Below are 15,900 nucleotides of genomic sequence, written 5' to 3'. Positions count from 1 at the left end.
TCAACCATCATCCTAAATCTTCATCCTAATCTAGATCATGTTAGGAGTTGATAAAGGGGCCTTAGACTGTCAATAAGATAATCGGTTATTGCAAGTATTATATATTTACATTTACTGTATTTAATGTTCAAATAATAATTTGTTGGTATAAAATTTGATGAGATTAAATCACTAAGTCAGCAATAATAAAACTCACAATTTTCATTAATTTCTCTTTCACATTCACAGGTTTTTTTCTAGTTCAATTGACAGAATAAATTAAACGATTATTTATGAAACAAAAAAATCTTTATTTACGGTTAGATCAGTTAAGAAAATTGATCTGAATGAAATTTTCAGCTTCAAAAGCGTACAGGGTAATGAATGGCAATAAAGGAACAGTGATTTAAGGGTTCAAGTCTATTTGCATCAACTTATTTTGCTTTTGGGTGAGTTCGCAGTTGTATTTTGATCAGACTGCAATTTTGATTCATTACTCGAGTTAACTAGGGATGAAAGGGTTTGCTTCTCACTTTGGTTTCTTTTTTGGGTTTGAGAGTTAAGTAGTAATCCAAAGAGGGGATTGATATAATGAGATGAATGAAGGCTAGAGGAAACACTGTCTAGCGAACCAGTTGAAAGGTCCAACGATTGTGTAGAGTTTAAAAAGTAATTTGGATAGACGGATCCTGGGTGAGCTTTGAAATTGACAGGGAAAGAATGAGCTCCGTTAGTTTGTTGATTAGCAATTGAATTTCCATTAATAGAAATGGATGAAGCTGATTGTGTGGGTAAAGTGGTTGCTGGTGATGATGAAGATATGCCTCCAGATGAATTTGATGGCAAACCAGAAGAAGGTGATAAAGATGTTGCCACACTTGCTGCAGCTATCCAAGACTCTACGGATGATAACGGATAATATGCACCTTGTGACCGACCACAAAGTTCACTCATCAACAGACTCTGCAAAAAAGTAAAAAAAGAGTAATTTTTATCAGAAAAGTGTCGAGATACAAAGCGAAAAGAAAGATATCTGATTATATTTCATCTTACCGGAGGAATGGATGAGTGAAGACTTGAAAGTGAATTGTGACTAACTGAATGATGCGGTATCCCGAGTGAGGAATGATTTAAACTTGTCGACGATGAATGATTGTTATTAACTGGTGAATCAGTTAATCCAGGTAATCGTGGTGAATTTAGATCATTTATACCTTGAAAACCAGAAGATGTTTCCGCTTTTTCCTGACGTCGCCATTTTGCTCGCCTATTCTGAAACCAAACCTGCACAATTGGAACGACAAAGAAAATAGAAGAATAACAACAAATTTAGAAAAATTTAGCTAACAGAATTATAATTTTTAAATTAAAACAAATTCAATTAAACCTAACACAACATAAAATCAACATAACAATTGAGACAAAAAAAGCGTTAACATCTGAAAGTTAGTTACGCAAACGGTTAGTTACCACTTGAAGCTCATTGGACAAGCCATGCTGGAGACAATTTTGGAGGTAAATTCAATTTAACACTTGATTTATGACAAATCCTTTAAACTCAAACCTTTCATTATTATTGAATTGAAAAGGTAATAGCAATTAAAAGTGAGAACGGTAAAAGATGAAAACAAATTGCTAAATAATTGAAAGTTAAATTCATTTTGTTCACCAAATAATCAAATTGCTTACACTTATTCGTTTTCATAAATTCAATTATCAAAATATAAACGCTCAAAATGATGAACATTTGTTGAAGCACTTTTTTATATGTTCAACTTAATTCACACCTTAATTGATTTACTTCAACTCTATTATCAACTAATACAATTAACTGTTAACAAGATAATTGTTTTTTCATCTTCTCCTCCAGTCTTTACCTTTATTTTTACCTACAATTAATGTCAAATGGTTGTAAATACAATTATTGAATTGATTATGAGTAGTTGCTGCAAGTAATTAACTGCTATTATTAGCATCACTGTTAAACAATTGGAAATCTTTTCTTCCATTCCAATGATAATTTAAATTGAAACCAAATTAACCAATGTTAACTCAGACACAAATACACAGACATTAGAGTAATGATTCTCAGGCCTTAATCCAGTTTCAACTGTGTTTTCACCATTCAAAGGTTCAACAGTTGTAATTTGATTGTGATCTTATTGAATTACCTTTAATGTCCATAAATAATTGGTGTATAACTGTCAGAGTTAATCAAGTTGTCACTCAATTGAATGGTTCATTAAATTTGGTATTGAATGTCTTTTGATGGAAACAAAAAGCAACTCAATTAATGATCATTCAGAGTTGGACATTTGCCTTCTCCTTCCCATTAGATTATCAAAAAATATCAAATCCAAATAGAGTTAACAGTTAATCAATCAGTCAATGGATTAATCAATAAACTTAATAATAATGTTAATAATAAACAGAATGTAAAGTTTATTTTATTTCCCAAAAGAGGTTTGCTTTTGGTAATGATGAAGACAGCAAGTATTAAAGCATTGTAATCAAAATGCAATAGACCATTAAAGACACACTCAATACACAGAGAAACAGTCAGGTTAATCATTTAATTGTAATCAACATTAATTGATTGTGAACGTAAACAAATGGTAACTTAAAAATGATAATCATTGAACAACATCTGACAAATCAATGAGCAAAATTGTGAAAAATGTTTCATAAAACAAAAAACAATGTAACACTAAACTGGGATTGATTATTGATATAAGGAATAAACATTATCGAGTGAAAATATGAAAAGAGATATCGACTTGAGATCGAAGGATATTATCGACAATATTGATAATTGATTGACGCTTACCTGGACTCTTGCTTCGGACAGATTGACTTTGCAGGCCAACTCTTCCCTTGTAAACACATCGGGATATTGAGACTTTTCAAAGGCCCGTTCAAGCTCGTAGAGTTGAAAGGTTGTAAAGGTTGTTCGTGTTCGGCGATGTTTCGATTTGGGTCCATCATCGGAATGATGGGTTGGATTAAAGGATGATAATGATGTAGATGAAGCAATGCCATTTGTACTGCTTCCCATTGAGCCGCAAGTTTCCTCATCATCTTTAATATCATAGGGTAAAGGTGATGGACAAGGTGAATAACCACAGTCACCATTGTTGTTACCACTATGATGACCATAATGATCATTATTATTATTGTTATTATTACCATTATTATTGTTGGTGTTGGCTGAAAGACTGGCCAATGTTGTACTTATTGCGTTGTTTAGTGTTGCTGTTATTGTCGTTGTAGCTGTTGTTGTAGTGGCAGTGTTTGTGGTCAATTGAAAAGGACTCCTACAAACAACAGGTAAAACAGCGTTATTATTATGATTATTATTGTTGTTGTTCACCAAAAGAATGAGTCCATTTTTGTTGTCGCCTTCTCGACTCGAGAATCCACAGAAGGCTGAAGATGGTGAAGATGAAGATGATAAAGGAGACGGCGATGAGGATGAGTAAGATGGTGATGAAGAAGAAGGTGATGAAAGGACTGATAAAAGAGCCACAAAAAGCCACGGGTTTTCGGGATTGGCGTCGGGGTTGTTGTTGGTTCCATTGATGCCGATAAGGAGTGAGCCAAGAAGTGGGTAGAGAAGGCGAAGAAGGAAGAAAAGGATGAAAAAATGGAGAAGAAGAAAAAAATAAAATGAAAAGAAGTGAAGAAAAGGTTACAAATGTTGAGTGATAAACATCGACAACAATCGTTGTATTGTGAGCAAAGTGAAATGGTAATGTATATATTTGAAGAAGCAAACGGTCAAACGATAGTGTAATCGTTTATTAGTTGGCAGTTGATTACACTTTTTGGCTTGTAAAGTGTTCGCCTCAATTTGTGTTAGCAAAATGAATCTTGTGGACCCATTGAGTTGAAGAGGTAACATTTTGGCCTATTAAAATGCACAATGGGTTAAACAGTGCGGTAAAAGGTTTATCAATGGTTAAAGTTAAGTGTTATAAAGTTACAGTTGACTGGACAACATTTTGTACCAACTTCAATCTGTCTTCAAGTTAACACTCAACTTGTAAAGCTTAGTGCAAAAGTATTGGCAAAATTGGTTTTAATTATGAATCAAGACGATTTAACAGTGTTTTCAGTACACAAATTGTTAACTCGCTTTGAATAGAAATTTATAAATTGGCATTTCTTTATTGCTCAGTTAATTGTCATAATTTAGACCATTGACATTGAAAAGCAGAGTTATAAATGAAGCTGAAGTTTTCATGGAATCCTATTGTGGAAACAAGATACAACATTGAAATCGGTTCTGATTAATCTTCAGTAAATAAACTAATTTGTGATCTTTGAGTGATCTTTCAATTTCGAAGCTAAAATTTGGAAATGTTCAATTTCCAATACTTTTGCACTGAGCTTTAGTTCTTGGTTCATGTTATTAAATGATGTTTACATGGTCAAACATGCTTGGTCAGGGATGGATCACAAAATATATGATTGAGATAAATATCGGTTTGTTTCAACTGTATGTTAATGGCGATGAAAATGGTGATTTGATCTTTTGCTTGTTTAATGGATTATTCAAATTCTTACCTTTTCGCTTTTTAATCAAATCTTTTGATTCCTTGATTTGTTTGATTGCTTGAAGTCCAAGAATAGCATCAATACTGTGCTTTGCACTGGTCATTTTAGGATAAACACTTTTGTTTTCAACACTTTCAACAAAAACGAAACTTGTTGCCTTAAACACAAGGTAAGCACTGAAGATTGTTTCAGTGAAATGATTGCATTAAAGATGGTAAAGATGAGGATGAGGATGATGTTGAACGATGTTTAATAATGTTGTACGGTAAAAATGATGTTGAATGTTTAAAACAAACGTAAAAATTGTTTTTCTTTGGATTTGTTAAGAAAATGTTTTCCTCGATTTGAATATGGTTGCTATTCAACTGTTGGTTTCATTGATTTCATTATTTGGCGTCTCTAGTTGACTAAAGTCTGATGCGTTTTTCAGGATAAATCAAAAATTTATTCAAGTGCCACTTTGATGGTGATGAACAGCAACAAAAAAAATGAAATGACTTTAAGTTGCTGATGTTGATGTAGGAATGTAACTAAAGATGATAAAACTAGAGAGCGCTGAGTGAAAGATGTTTAACATAAACTTTTGTGATTGGCTGAACCAGTTGAACCGACTCAATGGCCTTTCAATGTTGCTTCAATTTTGAAACAAAATTGTTTCAAAAGTCAAAATGTTTAGCATTTTCTGATTGCCGCAAATTTGGTCAAACATCAAGAAAATCTCTTCGATTTTCGAGAAAAATTTCAATAAAAGAACACAAAAAATTAACTGAAAAATCGCATTTCGATTGAACTTTTGCCTCATAAATAATGTTATTTTGATTGTGATTTCAAGACTAAATCTCACCGAAAAGTTCCGAAGGCAGAAATCGTAGTTTCTAGATTTTCGATTTTTATATTTTCGAAAAGTTAAGATGAAAAATTATGGAATTTCAAAACTCGAATTTCGATTGAATTTTTTTTCTCTGACTAAAGTTTCGACTGTTTCAAGACTTCCAAAAGATAATTTGTAATTCTCAAAGAATGTAAATCTGAATTTTTAGATTTTCCAGGTTTTTTTTCTAAAAAGTTCTGTCGAACAAAAAAACATGAAACTCGAATTTCGAATAATTTTTGTTCTTTGAATACTGATTTCAAGATTATGTTTCATCGAAAAGGTCATCAACAGATCAAAGATCGAAATGCTAAAGAAAGTGATTTTCAATTTTCTAGACTTTAGAGTTATTCGTTATCGAAATGATCACATGAAGAAAAATGAATTTACACTTTTGTTCTGTGATTTACTGCGACTTGAATTTCATGGAAAAATGAAAATTTTGAAAATGCGTAAAAATTTTTTGAATAAACTTTTGGAAGGGAAAGAATCGGAAACTAAATTAGATTACTCTGAAATTGTATTTACTTGGCGAACCATTGAATGGCATTAAGTTGTTACTTTTTCCCTGAAGCGGATAACAATCAAAATTGTCATCATGAAAATCAATAAAACAACAATCAAACACGCTTTAATTGAAAATATCAAGATTAATTGGAAATAAAAGGAAAAGATTGAGAGAAATGTTTCATAACGAAATTTTGTTTGGTGTAAAGTTTTAATGAAAAGGTTGCTGTTGATGATGTTGGATTTTTGTTCATCTGGTTTGGATGAGAAGCAAAAAATTAAATTAAATTGTGATTGATGTTTCATTTATTATTAAAGGTGTCCAAATGTGTTGTGACTTTGTCAATAGCTTAAAGGCAATTTCATTTATTCAGGAATTAACTGTTTATCTATTTGGCTTTTGTGTATTGATAAATGGTTATAAACCCTTCAAAAGAAGGAGGCAAAAAAAGCAAAACAAACCCAAAAACGATTGACATGATTAACAAATTACAGATAAATTGTTTAATATATATTAAATTAACAATTTTGACAGAAAGATCAGTGAATGTAAAATTGACAATTTAACCATTAAATCAGAGTAAATTGATTTTAAGCGAAGGGAAAAGCCTTAAGTCTTATACTGAAAGAGGTAAAGTAAAGATTCAAATTGATTACCAACTCTACTCTTCAACATTTGATATTGAAATGGACAAGTAATTGAGTGATTTAATGCAATGTGAATAAGGGAATTAAAGGTTGATTTCATTCAATTCTGATTCAGTTGCCTTTTATTTCCATTTCCTGAAAATTTTACTTTCTTCTCTCCTTCGCTTTACCATTTTCGGCTTCAACAGTTTTCGGACTTTTTGGCCTTTACAATTTGCCTATGATTGTTATCAGCTACTTGAGGAGAGTAATAAACAAACCACTCAAAAGTAAAAGATTAAATGGTTATTATTTATTATATCAAGTGTAACAATCGTCAGTTTAACAAAGCTATTGATTGCTATTAAAGTAATTTTGACCGGAAAAACATTCCCTGTTAGAAGGAAAAAAAATCGGATCAAATATTGAAGCCTTTTTTTACTCTCCTTCAGCATCCTTAGTTTTCAGGTTTTACTTTGTCCTTTTAAGGCCTTTCACCTTTAAGCTGGTGAAGATAAGGACTCAATAATAAGATAAGTAGACTTGTAAGTAACTCAATTGACAGGGAATGAATTAAAGCTTAAGAATTGTTAGTAGCCAAAAAGGGCCAAAAACACAGTTTAACAAACCATTTCAATTGTTGATCTTGTGTTATGAATGTCATTTGTTGCCAGTGTTGATTATGGTGATAATAATGATAAAATGTTCATTTGGGTTCTCCTTTTTCTTTCTGGATCAACAATTTTTTCTCCTGATTATTGATTCACTCGATTGTTTAACGTGATTAGAGAAATTTTGTCTTTAAAAATCGTCCAATTTTTACAATTCAATCAATGAATTTGGTTATCAAATGAGAGTCACTTTGGCCACTTGACAGGGAATAAAGTTGAAGCTTAGAGGTTATTTGGAAGAATCAGGGAAACGTTGTTTAACAAACCAATTTTTACATTTGTGTCTTATTATGGACGCCATTTGGTTGACCAAATAATGTTGATTATAATGATAATATAATGATTCCCTGCCATTTATTTATTCAACATTTTTCCTCTTTATTTTGGCTCCTCTGACAGTGCAACATTATAAAAGAGGTTGACTTCAATAACTTGATCATTATAAGAAGATTCAGATATTTTCATCTTTTCTCCTTTTTTTTGTCCATCAACTTTCAAGGGATTATCAATCCCTTATGAACAGGTAATAAGAGTCCAAGGAAAGGTCAACTGTTGATCAAGACCCCTTACTGGTTATAAAATTGTAGACATTTTCTTCTTGTTATTGCTCTTGTTTGAATCTTTTGCTCGATTTTAAGAAGGACAAGATTATTATTATGATGATCAGGAAAGGTTGAAAGATGTCCAATAATGTCCAATAATGTCCATTTAAATGATAAGAGGGAATGTAAACTTTCCAAAAATGTCGATAAATTGGATTCTTCCTGGGCGTATTATCCTCCATTTAATCTTCCATTTAGATTATAACAAATAATTACGGTTCTCGGTTAACACGGCTGGCTTCAGGTCTGTCTGTCCAATTGGCCTCCAATCATTGCAATAGCGGCTTGGCCAACTCTCTGTTTGCTTTTAAAAGAAGCTGCAACATAATATCGATCAACAAAGGTTAATCACGATGATTGATTTAATAGAAAGGTTAAAAAGTAAACTGGTTTACTCACTCACTGGATCTGGTAAATGTGAAACGACAAGGAAAAGCAAAGCACTAATTAAGTTGTCATCGGTTTATTCAATTGTTTGGGGAAAATGCTGTAAACAGTTAGGATAACTTGTTGAAAAGGTAAGTTATCTTTACTGGTAAATTACCAAATGACCAGACAGTGAGATCCTAGGAAAGAGAAACGGTTGAAATTAGAGGAAAATGTAAAAGCATCAATCAAATCCAGTAATGTCCGTACTCATATCATCATAATTTGTGTCCATTCAGAAGCAGCGAGCAATTGGATTGAAAACCTAATTTGTGGTTTTGTATTCCTAAAAAGAAAGGGAATAAAGAAAGGTCATGTTAATGGTCATTCCGTACAAGTCGTTACTTGAAGGTAAAAAAATGGATAAAAAAAGCAAAGACAAACCTTTACAGCTGATTGTTATATCTCTTTAGGTTGCTTATCATTTAACTTTTAACCGCAACGATAAATACCTTGGGAGGAAGCTTTAATTGGAACCAAATGAGAGGAGGCTCAGGTGGGAGTGAAGGTAATCATTGAACATTAACTAAAGTAACATTTAGTAACAAGGTAAATGTTGAGAGCAACAGTAACTTTCAAAATGGACCAAAACCATTGTTTTACAAAAAGTAACACTGAAAGCTAACACTAAATGATAAAAAACGATTTAAAATTTCTTTGAAATTTGATCTTTTCGGAGTAATTGGGTTGTCTCAATTTACTGTTTATCATTTTTTATTAATGAACTGATGGAATAAACATTCAAAAATAAAACCGTTAATTGGTTTTTTGAATTAAGGATTTGGAACTGCAAATATTAATAATAGATGGAGGCATAGATGAGGTTATTAGTTAATATTAAGAAGAGGTTATAGCTGTTAACCTTTTACACGTTTTGCTTCTATTGTTTAGGACCTTTTGTAAGTGCTCTAGTTGGACTTAACTGGACTCATTTTACAATTTAATCATTGTATTTTGGATTTATGTTGTTAATGTTGATCCTATCAATTTACTGGTTTGGTTGATGCTGTTGAAAAAGAGGCGATTCAATCAATAGCTGTGATTAACTGGAAAGTCTGTGCTTCAGTCGTATCTCTCTGTGGTGATCCTTTAAGCTTTACAATAAGTTTTCAGTTTTGTCTTTTGTTTGGTGGACCAATTGCAAGGGTAAACATGGATTTCCCAGTTTAATTGGCTTCAATATCATCTAATATCATGTGTTAGATACAGTTTACTGTAATTTAACCTCATTTTGTTTAATGGTAAATCACAAGTCTAATTGGTTGGATGGGAAATATCAAAATCAACTTGAACGGCAACATCAGTAGGAACAACATCAAACAAGCTCATCTTTCTTGCTTCCATTCATTCACCTATTCATCTTATTATTTAACCAAATCAAGATGAGATTATGAAGGCTTCCAACTGTGAGATTGCATTAAAGGTGAATAACAAGATGAATTAAATGATGAAATGGAAGAAAGATTGACTCAATTAATTGACCCATTATTGCCTAAACAAATACACGTAAATGATTAATAATTCAATTTTTCCTCTACTGTGCCATCACTATTTCATTAAATTAACAGCCTATCAGTATTTAAAGGTAAGTCAACTTATAATTGCCAATTATAGTTATTATGTGATTATTGCAGTATCAATAATTTGTTAAATTGTCGGATCAAATTGTAATTGAAATTTTTCTCTCTATCTTTCAGGTTACACTGGAAAAGATGTATGAAAAACATGGAACAACAAGTTAACAAGGGATTGAAGATGAACTCAAGAATAGGAATCGTTTCTCGGTGAGAGTTTGGATGTTATATTGTTAACTGTTTCTGGTTGAATGGAAGTGCCAATTATCTAACCTGGCAATTAAATTAAATGCGTTCCCAGTGATCAAATTGAATATCTTTTGGGTTTTCAATTGAAAGTTGTGAAACCATGAAACTAAGATGACAGGGAGAAAAATGGAAACTCCAATTAAATAGATGTATTTAAGTTGATAATGCAGAATCCAATACGGCTAATAATAAGCTCAATTGTGAACATAATTATCTGATTGAACCTGTGGGAATCTACGGACATGAAATTTAACCTTTTTTGTCAGACTGAATTTAACGAGATCTTTTCATGATGATGATTATAATGATCATCGGTTTTTTTTTCATCTTTTTTTTCAACCTGATAAAGTGTCTTGACATTTATAATAATAATTGTATTTTTACTCTGAACAAATGTTGAAATTGTTAACAAGATAAAGATTAATTCTGTTGGTTTCTCCTTTTTTGTTCATTGTATTAATAACCCAAGTGAATGAACACAAAAGTGTAACTCTTCTCACAATTTTGTTTCCAATTAACCATCTAATTGTTGTTGATGTTACCCACTGTTATTATCAGCGGATTAATTGCATTATTTTGCTGGTTAACTCAATGATTCTGATTAATTCAAAATGCTTTTCAAAAGGTTACATTTTTCATTTTGTCAACCTGTTTGTCTTTCTGTTTATCAATCAGATTAAATTAACTGTCTTTCATTGTTAAAGGTGGTTTGCTGATTTCATGGTGAAAAAGTGATGAAAATTAGGCAAAACACTCAATTAATTTGCCTCTTAATCAAATGAATAATTTCACATATTTTTAACTGTTTTGTAGTTTTTTTACATCTCACACTTCACTTTTATTCATTATGTATGTGTTTTCATGGTAAATACTGTTTAATGGTTGTAATTCAATGAACAATTTAATTGCTTATTTTTGTCAGTTAATAGCTTCTAATTAATATTATTTGTCATCCTTTTTTTTCTTTTCCTGTCAACACAATTAATTGATCAAATCTCATCATCCAATGTTACCTTTTTTTGCCTAAAGGTTGGGAGAAGACAAAAAACAGTTGGGATTCTAATGGTAAAGTGTAATCAGTTTAGCTTTAGCTTAACCAACTAACAATCAATTTAATTATTATGATAAAACTAATGATATTTTAACATTTGCCAGAGTTAACATTAAATCATCAATGTTCAGGCTACAATTGAGTCGTAAATTATGATAGCTGTAATAATGATTATTGTTGGCGTTCCTTTTCAATTTCATCGGAAGATGATGAGGATGATGATGAAGATGTTGATGAAGAGACTGAAGATGAAGATGGAGTTGAGGGTAAAGGTAAGGCTGTTCTGTATAGGTAAGAAGATTCAACTGAGGGTCGGTTAAACCTTTCATAGGTTCGTACAGTTGATTCACTTTGTTTGTTGATTATTTCCTTGGGTGGCTCTTCAGTTACAGGCTTTGGAGCTGATGCTGCTTCAACAACACCTCTTGGTGGGTTTTCATGGGCTAAAACGATATCAGCAGCTTGTTGAGCACCAGTTCCAGGTTCATTTGTTTTAATATTAGCACGGAATCCATTTACGTCAGCAATGTATTCAACAATACGGAAAAGTCCATTGGCATCGGTGTAACCATATGAACCTCGAACGGTTCCAGCAGCATTTGACTCTTCTTTACGATATTGACGGTTACCATAATCATCTCGTACATCATAACCAAAGTTGTAAGGCTCAGCAGGCTAAATTATAATAAATTAAGAAAAAATAAAAGAGTAAGTTAATAATTAAGTTAACGATGAAGATAGTGAAGCAAACTAGTTAATGGATAAAATTTAGGCTGCGAATATTTAAGGCTTAAGTTTCAGCCTTTTCTGAACAAATTAACTTACTAAGGAGTTATCTATCTAACTAATTAATTGTGAGATCAGAGATTAGGATTAACTGATGAAAGTTAATGGTTGTTAAAATGTATTGAGTGATTTTGTTTTAAGAGGGATGAAGATTGTTTACCTGATAAGTAGCTTCCTGGATTCTTTCATAAGATTTTCCAGAGACTCGAGTTCCAACTGGTGAAGCATGGGATGATTCAAGATCATCTTTAGATGCAGATGATTCCAATGGTTTAGCACGAACATAAAAATCAGCTGCAAGTCCGGTTGAAGTTTCCACTGGAGTCAATGGGAAAATGAATCGACCAGAAATAACTGTAACACAGCCAAATAGAGCTAAGCAGGTGAACATAGGTAATCCCATGGTTTCAACGAGAGTGAACAATTGGTTTTACACTAAAGATTTAACACGAAAAGAAAAGATTCAACTAACAAGTTGTAAGTTTAATTTAACTGTCTAATCACTACCGAGTAAAGAAACAGTCTGACAATTAATGGAATCATTTTAATTCTTATATAAAGATATCAAAAATTCGTGTGAGTGTTTATTTTGAACTAAATTTTGTTAAAGCGTTAACTTTGATTGTTCAAAGTTTTTCATTGTGTCAATAATGATGAGATATACCTACCCAAAGGTATCTTATTAATTTGTTCGGGGTCAGAATTTCCTGAAAAGGATTTCCGTAATGGATGTGTCGACCTACAAAACAATTAACTTTCATTTTCAATTTCTTCAATCTTTTTCTCATCATCATCCTTAACCTGACTCATGTTACACCCAGTCTAACGTCTAATTGTTGCCTTTATTATAAAATTCTGTTAAATCAATTTGCTCTTCTTTTCTGATCATTTCTTAATGTTGGTGTTTTTGTGATTACTTTCACTTTTACATCTTTACATCGTTTCATCTACAATATTGTTGTCTTGTCGTCTCACTCCTTTTTAATTAACATTTTTGTAACTGCTGATGCTGGTTAGTGATTATGTTTGCTCAATACAATTAAGACAATGAACACACACAAATCATGTTACACCCAAGAAGCTCATGAAAACTCCTGTCAACAGTGAAACTCGTCGTCGTCTTTTTTGTTTTAACTATATTAAGCTTTTAATTACGATGATCTCACTTGTTAGATTCATTAAGTGGTTTAATAATAACGGATCCATTAAATTGAATTACATGTGAACGCAAGCTTTAAAAATTAAACTTGCACTTGAACATCTTTTCGTGTTAATTAAAGAAATGGGCTTTCGAGTTGAATCATTGTTTTATGAGCTAATTGTTGATGCCAGTTGATGTGACAGCTTAAGACTAATGTATCAAGTGAATCAACTTTTAGAGGGCGAACTCAATTGATGCTCATCAAAAACGCAATTGAGTAGGCGATGAAAAATTGCGTGTTAAGGTGAAAAATAATATGCTAATAGTGGACAATTAAATTGTTAAATCATGAATGTATCTGTAACCAGCAACATGAAATATTAAAGATTACATCAATTTGCTGAAAATAAACCGAGGCTGAAGAAAAAAGAATGGAATATTAATAAATTTGTTTTAATGTTTTTAATTAAGATAGTAAATTTAACCATCATCTTTATTACCTGAATGATCACATCTTAATGTTAATGACGTGTAAATTAAATTGACCTCAATTGGGTCAAGGTTGAAATGTATGTTCCGTAATTAGTAAAGATGATCATAATCGGAGCTTCTTGATTTTGTTTTCAAGTTGACACTTAAACAAGGAAACAAAGATGATATTATTAGCATATTCAAAAACCTTGTTAATGCCAGCTTAAATCAACAGTCTTCAGGACCACTCAGTTTAAATTCACCACCACCACCACCTGGATATTTGGATGGATCTTTAAATTCAACAGATTGGTCATTATCTCGTGATTCCCCTCCACCTCCACCACCTTTACCACCTCCACCGCCACTTCCAATGGCAGTTGGATGAATTCAAGTGACCTTTCTGTTTCTAGGTATGGATCTTTGCCACCCATGCCATCAGCAAATTATTATCCAGGTTCAGCTTACATGGCCCGAGATACTTATTCACCATTTTTGATACTTTTATCAACATTTGTAATAGTAAACAATCTTTTTGAATTTTTGCGCTGCTTGGTAAGCGGTATTTTGTGCTGCTATCTAGTATTTCGCTAGCAAACATCTTGACTTTAATGACTTGTTTGTAAATTAACTCGGTGGATGTCACCATCAATGAAAACTTACTTTGGTTTGGTTAATTTTTTTATTATTTATTAATTAATTAATTTAAATCGTTGAGAGAAGCTTTGAATATTATTTCTGGTCATGTTGATGCTGACCATTTCAAGAGTTGGTACATTGGATGGTAAGTTGTTGATTTAGTATTATTTTTATATCAAATGATGGTTGGTTCTTGTCTTTTTAAACTCATATATTATCGGTGTTTTTAGGTCCAATTGTGATCCTTCAATAACTCAAAAGCTGCGTCAATATTATACAAGGCCAAGCTTTTTACCAAGTGATTCGGAAGATTCAAGGCTTGATTGGATATTCATGGGTACTCCTGGTTATGGGGCTCCTATGCATGTGAGTCAAATGAGTTATAAATTGTTCAATTTAAAGGTAAATCTTTGTCTGGTTAATCAAGATTGACAATGTTGGTTACCCTTCATGGCAAGCACAGATCAAGGGAAGTGAAAAGTGAATCCTTGAACCACCAATTGAATGTCATTTTACCTGCAAACGATTCGAAATTACGGTCAACTCTGGTGATATTAGTAAGTTTCTTTGATTTGCTTATAGTTTTGAATACGATAACTTATTTATTTCATTTTACAGTTGTTTTAGACACAAACAAATGGTTCCATGAGACGAAAATTATTGGAAATGATCTGAGCATAACAATCGGTTCTGAATATGATTGAGTCTCGAACGGTTGTTACTAAAGGAAACACAACTAACACAACCGTCACGTTTATAAACAAATTGCAACAAATTGACACAAATGGTTAAAAACCGATAAAAATGGATTTCTTATGAATTTAGATTCTTTTGGTCTGTAGTGACATGCAAACTGAGTCCCTTTGTGTGATTTAAAAGTTTATCTGATCGATAGTTTTTGAGAAAATCGAATACGAAGTTGAAACTTCGATCACTTTTTGTCAAATTATGGAAGCAGATTTTTAGAGCGAACTTATTTTCCTGATGTATCTTTTGATGGCCGCCTAGAAAATGCCGTTTATTACCTGAAATAAAACTTTGTGTTTTGGTAAAACAGATAAGTTCGATTTTCCGTTGAACCGTTTTTTTTCATGGGACCGCAAGAGTTATTGATGTGAAACTTATTAGTCGTCCATAAAAATTGTCATTCCGTATTATGAGTTGAACACTTTTTTCAATTAACCAACATTTCTCTTGATTTTGGCCATTGTTCGCAAAACTTTTAACCTCTGTTTTTCGAGAATGGCATCACTTACAATCACCATTCTTTGAACAATTAAATCCTTGACTAATTGATAATTTAATTGCACTTGTAAATGCACGAGCAGCAACGTTTTTAACAAAACAAACTCAAATAAACCAATATCTTGGTAAAATAACCATTTTTCTGGTTAAACTTTTAAATGTAATGCAAAAGTACTACTAAAAGCTCGAATATTTGAGTAAAGAGTTGAGACTTGGTGCGTTTATAAAGTTTCTATGACCGATAGTTTACAAGAAAATCGAGTTCAAAGTTGAAACTTCGGTCTCCTTTTGTACAATTATGGATGCAGATATCTTTCTCAGATAGATAGTTTTCTCAATTTCTTCATTTAAACAGTCAAAGATTCATCTTGAATTCAAACCTTTTTAAAGTCTAATATAGTAAAATTGAGTTTATTATTATCATCAGCTAATACCATAGTATTTTGGTCAATCATATCACGACATTCAGATCTTTGAGGTAAAATCAGGTAAAACTAATATTCG

The 15,900-nt window shown here is 32.0% G+C and overlaps 2 protein-coding genes, 1 long non-coding RNA gene and 1 pseudogene across 6 annotated transcripts; 2 read left to right on the top strand and 2 right to left on the bottom strand.

The window, feature by feature from the left end:
• Positions 1-269: 269 nt before the first annotated feature.
• Positions 270-9,012, bottom strand: LOC107366598 (uncharacterized). 3 transcript variants are annotated; one of them, XM_089267729.1, is made up of 6 exons: positions 8,625-9,012; positions 8,451-8,526; positions 8,214-8,380; positions 4,546-8,131; positions 1,033-3,489; positions 270-942 (listed from the first exon to the last, which is right to left on the bottom strand). In XM_089267729.1, exons 4-5 carry the CDS (start codon positions 4,637-4,639, stop codon positions 2,702-2,704), a joined length of 882 nt encoding a protein of 293 aa, XP_089123855.1. In that variant the 5' UTR covers positions 4,640-8,131; positions 8,214-8,380; positions 8,451-8,526; positions 8,625-9,012; the 3' UTR covers positions 270-942; positions 1,033-2,701. The 3 variants fall into 3 exon arrangements, with proteins under 3 accessions (XP_089123855.1, XP_089123856.1, XP_089123854.1); XM_089267730.1 differs by having other exon boundaries at positions 8,218-8,380; positions 8,625-9,001; XM_089267728.1 differs by having other exon boundaries at positions 8,218-8,526; positions 8,625-9,001.
• Positions 9,013-9,085: 73 nt separating this feature from the next.
• LOC112539326 (uncharacterized) lies at positions 9,086-12,223 on the top strand. Its single transcript, XR_003083102.2, has 3 exons — positions 9,086-9,825; positions 9,938-11,128; positions 11,219-12,223. It is a non-coding gene; the product is annotated as an uncharacterized LOC112539326 (long non-coding RNA).
• LOC107366335 (uncharacterized) lies at positions 11,121-12,415 on the bottom strand. The gene is made up of 2 exons (XM_015933917.3): positions 12,061-12,415; positions 11,121-11,789 (listed from the first exon to the last, which is right to left on the bottom strand). The coding sequence occupies exons 1-2, from the start codon at positions 12,301-12,303 to the stop codon at positions 11,286-11,288; spliced, it is 747 nt and encodes a 248-aa protein (XP_015789403.1). The 5' UTR covers positions 12,304-12,415; the 3' UTR covers positions 11,121-11,285.
• A 1,801-nt stretch (positions 12,416-14,216) lies between these two features.
• On the top strand, positions 14,217-15,530 carry LOC107366325 (uncharacterized; annotated as a pseudogene). Its single transcript, XR_016198818.1, has 4 exons — positions 14,217-14,296; positions 14,382-14,517; positions 14,579-14,708; positions 14,770-15,530. The product of XR_016198818.1 is annotated as an uncharacterized LOC107366325 (transcript).
• The last annotated feature ends 370 nt before the right edge of the window (positions 15,531-15,900 follow it).

Source organism: Tetranychus urticae, chromosome 2 (genome assembly GCF_039701765.1).
Source record: "Tetranychus urticae isolate SD_2017Ah chromosome 2, NJAU_TeUrti_SD_1.0, whole genome shotgun sequence".
Classification (NCBI taxonomy): domain Eukaryota; kingdom Metazoa; phylum Arthropoda; class Arachnida; order Trombidiformes; family Tetranychidae; genus Tetranychus; species Tetranychus urticae.
This window is presented reverse-complemented; position numbering and strand designations above follow the sequence as displayed.

What these genes read in the sequence shown, in the direction of transcription:
- LOC107366598 (XM_089267729.1), bottom strand. Translation starts at nt 4,639, where the DNA reads ATGACCAGTGCAAAGCACAGTATTGATGCTATTCTTGGACTTCAAGCA. An exon ending in TTTGATTAAAAAGCGAAAAG is followed by an intron (nt 3,490 to 4,545) that starts GTAAGAATTTGA and finishes CTCTTTTATCAG; the next exon opens with TCCTTTCATCACCTTCTTCT.
- LOC107366335 (XM_015933917.3), bottom strand. Translation starts at nt 12,303, where the DNA reads ATGGGATTACCTATGTTCACCTGCTTAGCTCTATTTGGCTGTGTTACA. An exon ending in TCCAGGAAGCTACTTATCAG is followed by an intron (nt 11,790 to 12,060) that starts GTAAACAATCTT and finishes ATTATAATTTAG; the next exon opens with CCTGCTGAGCCTTACAACTT.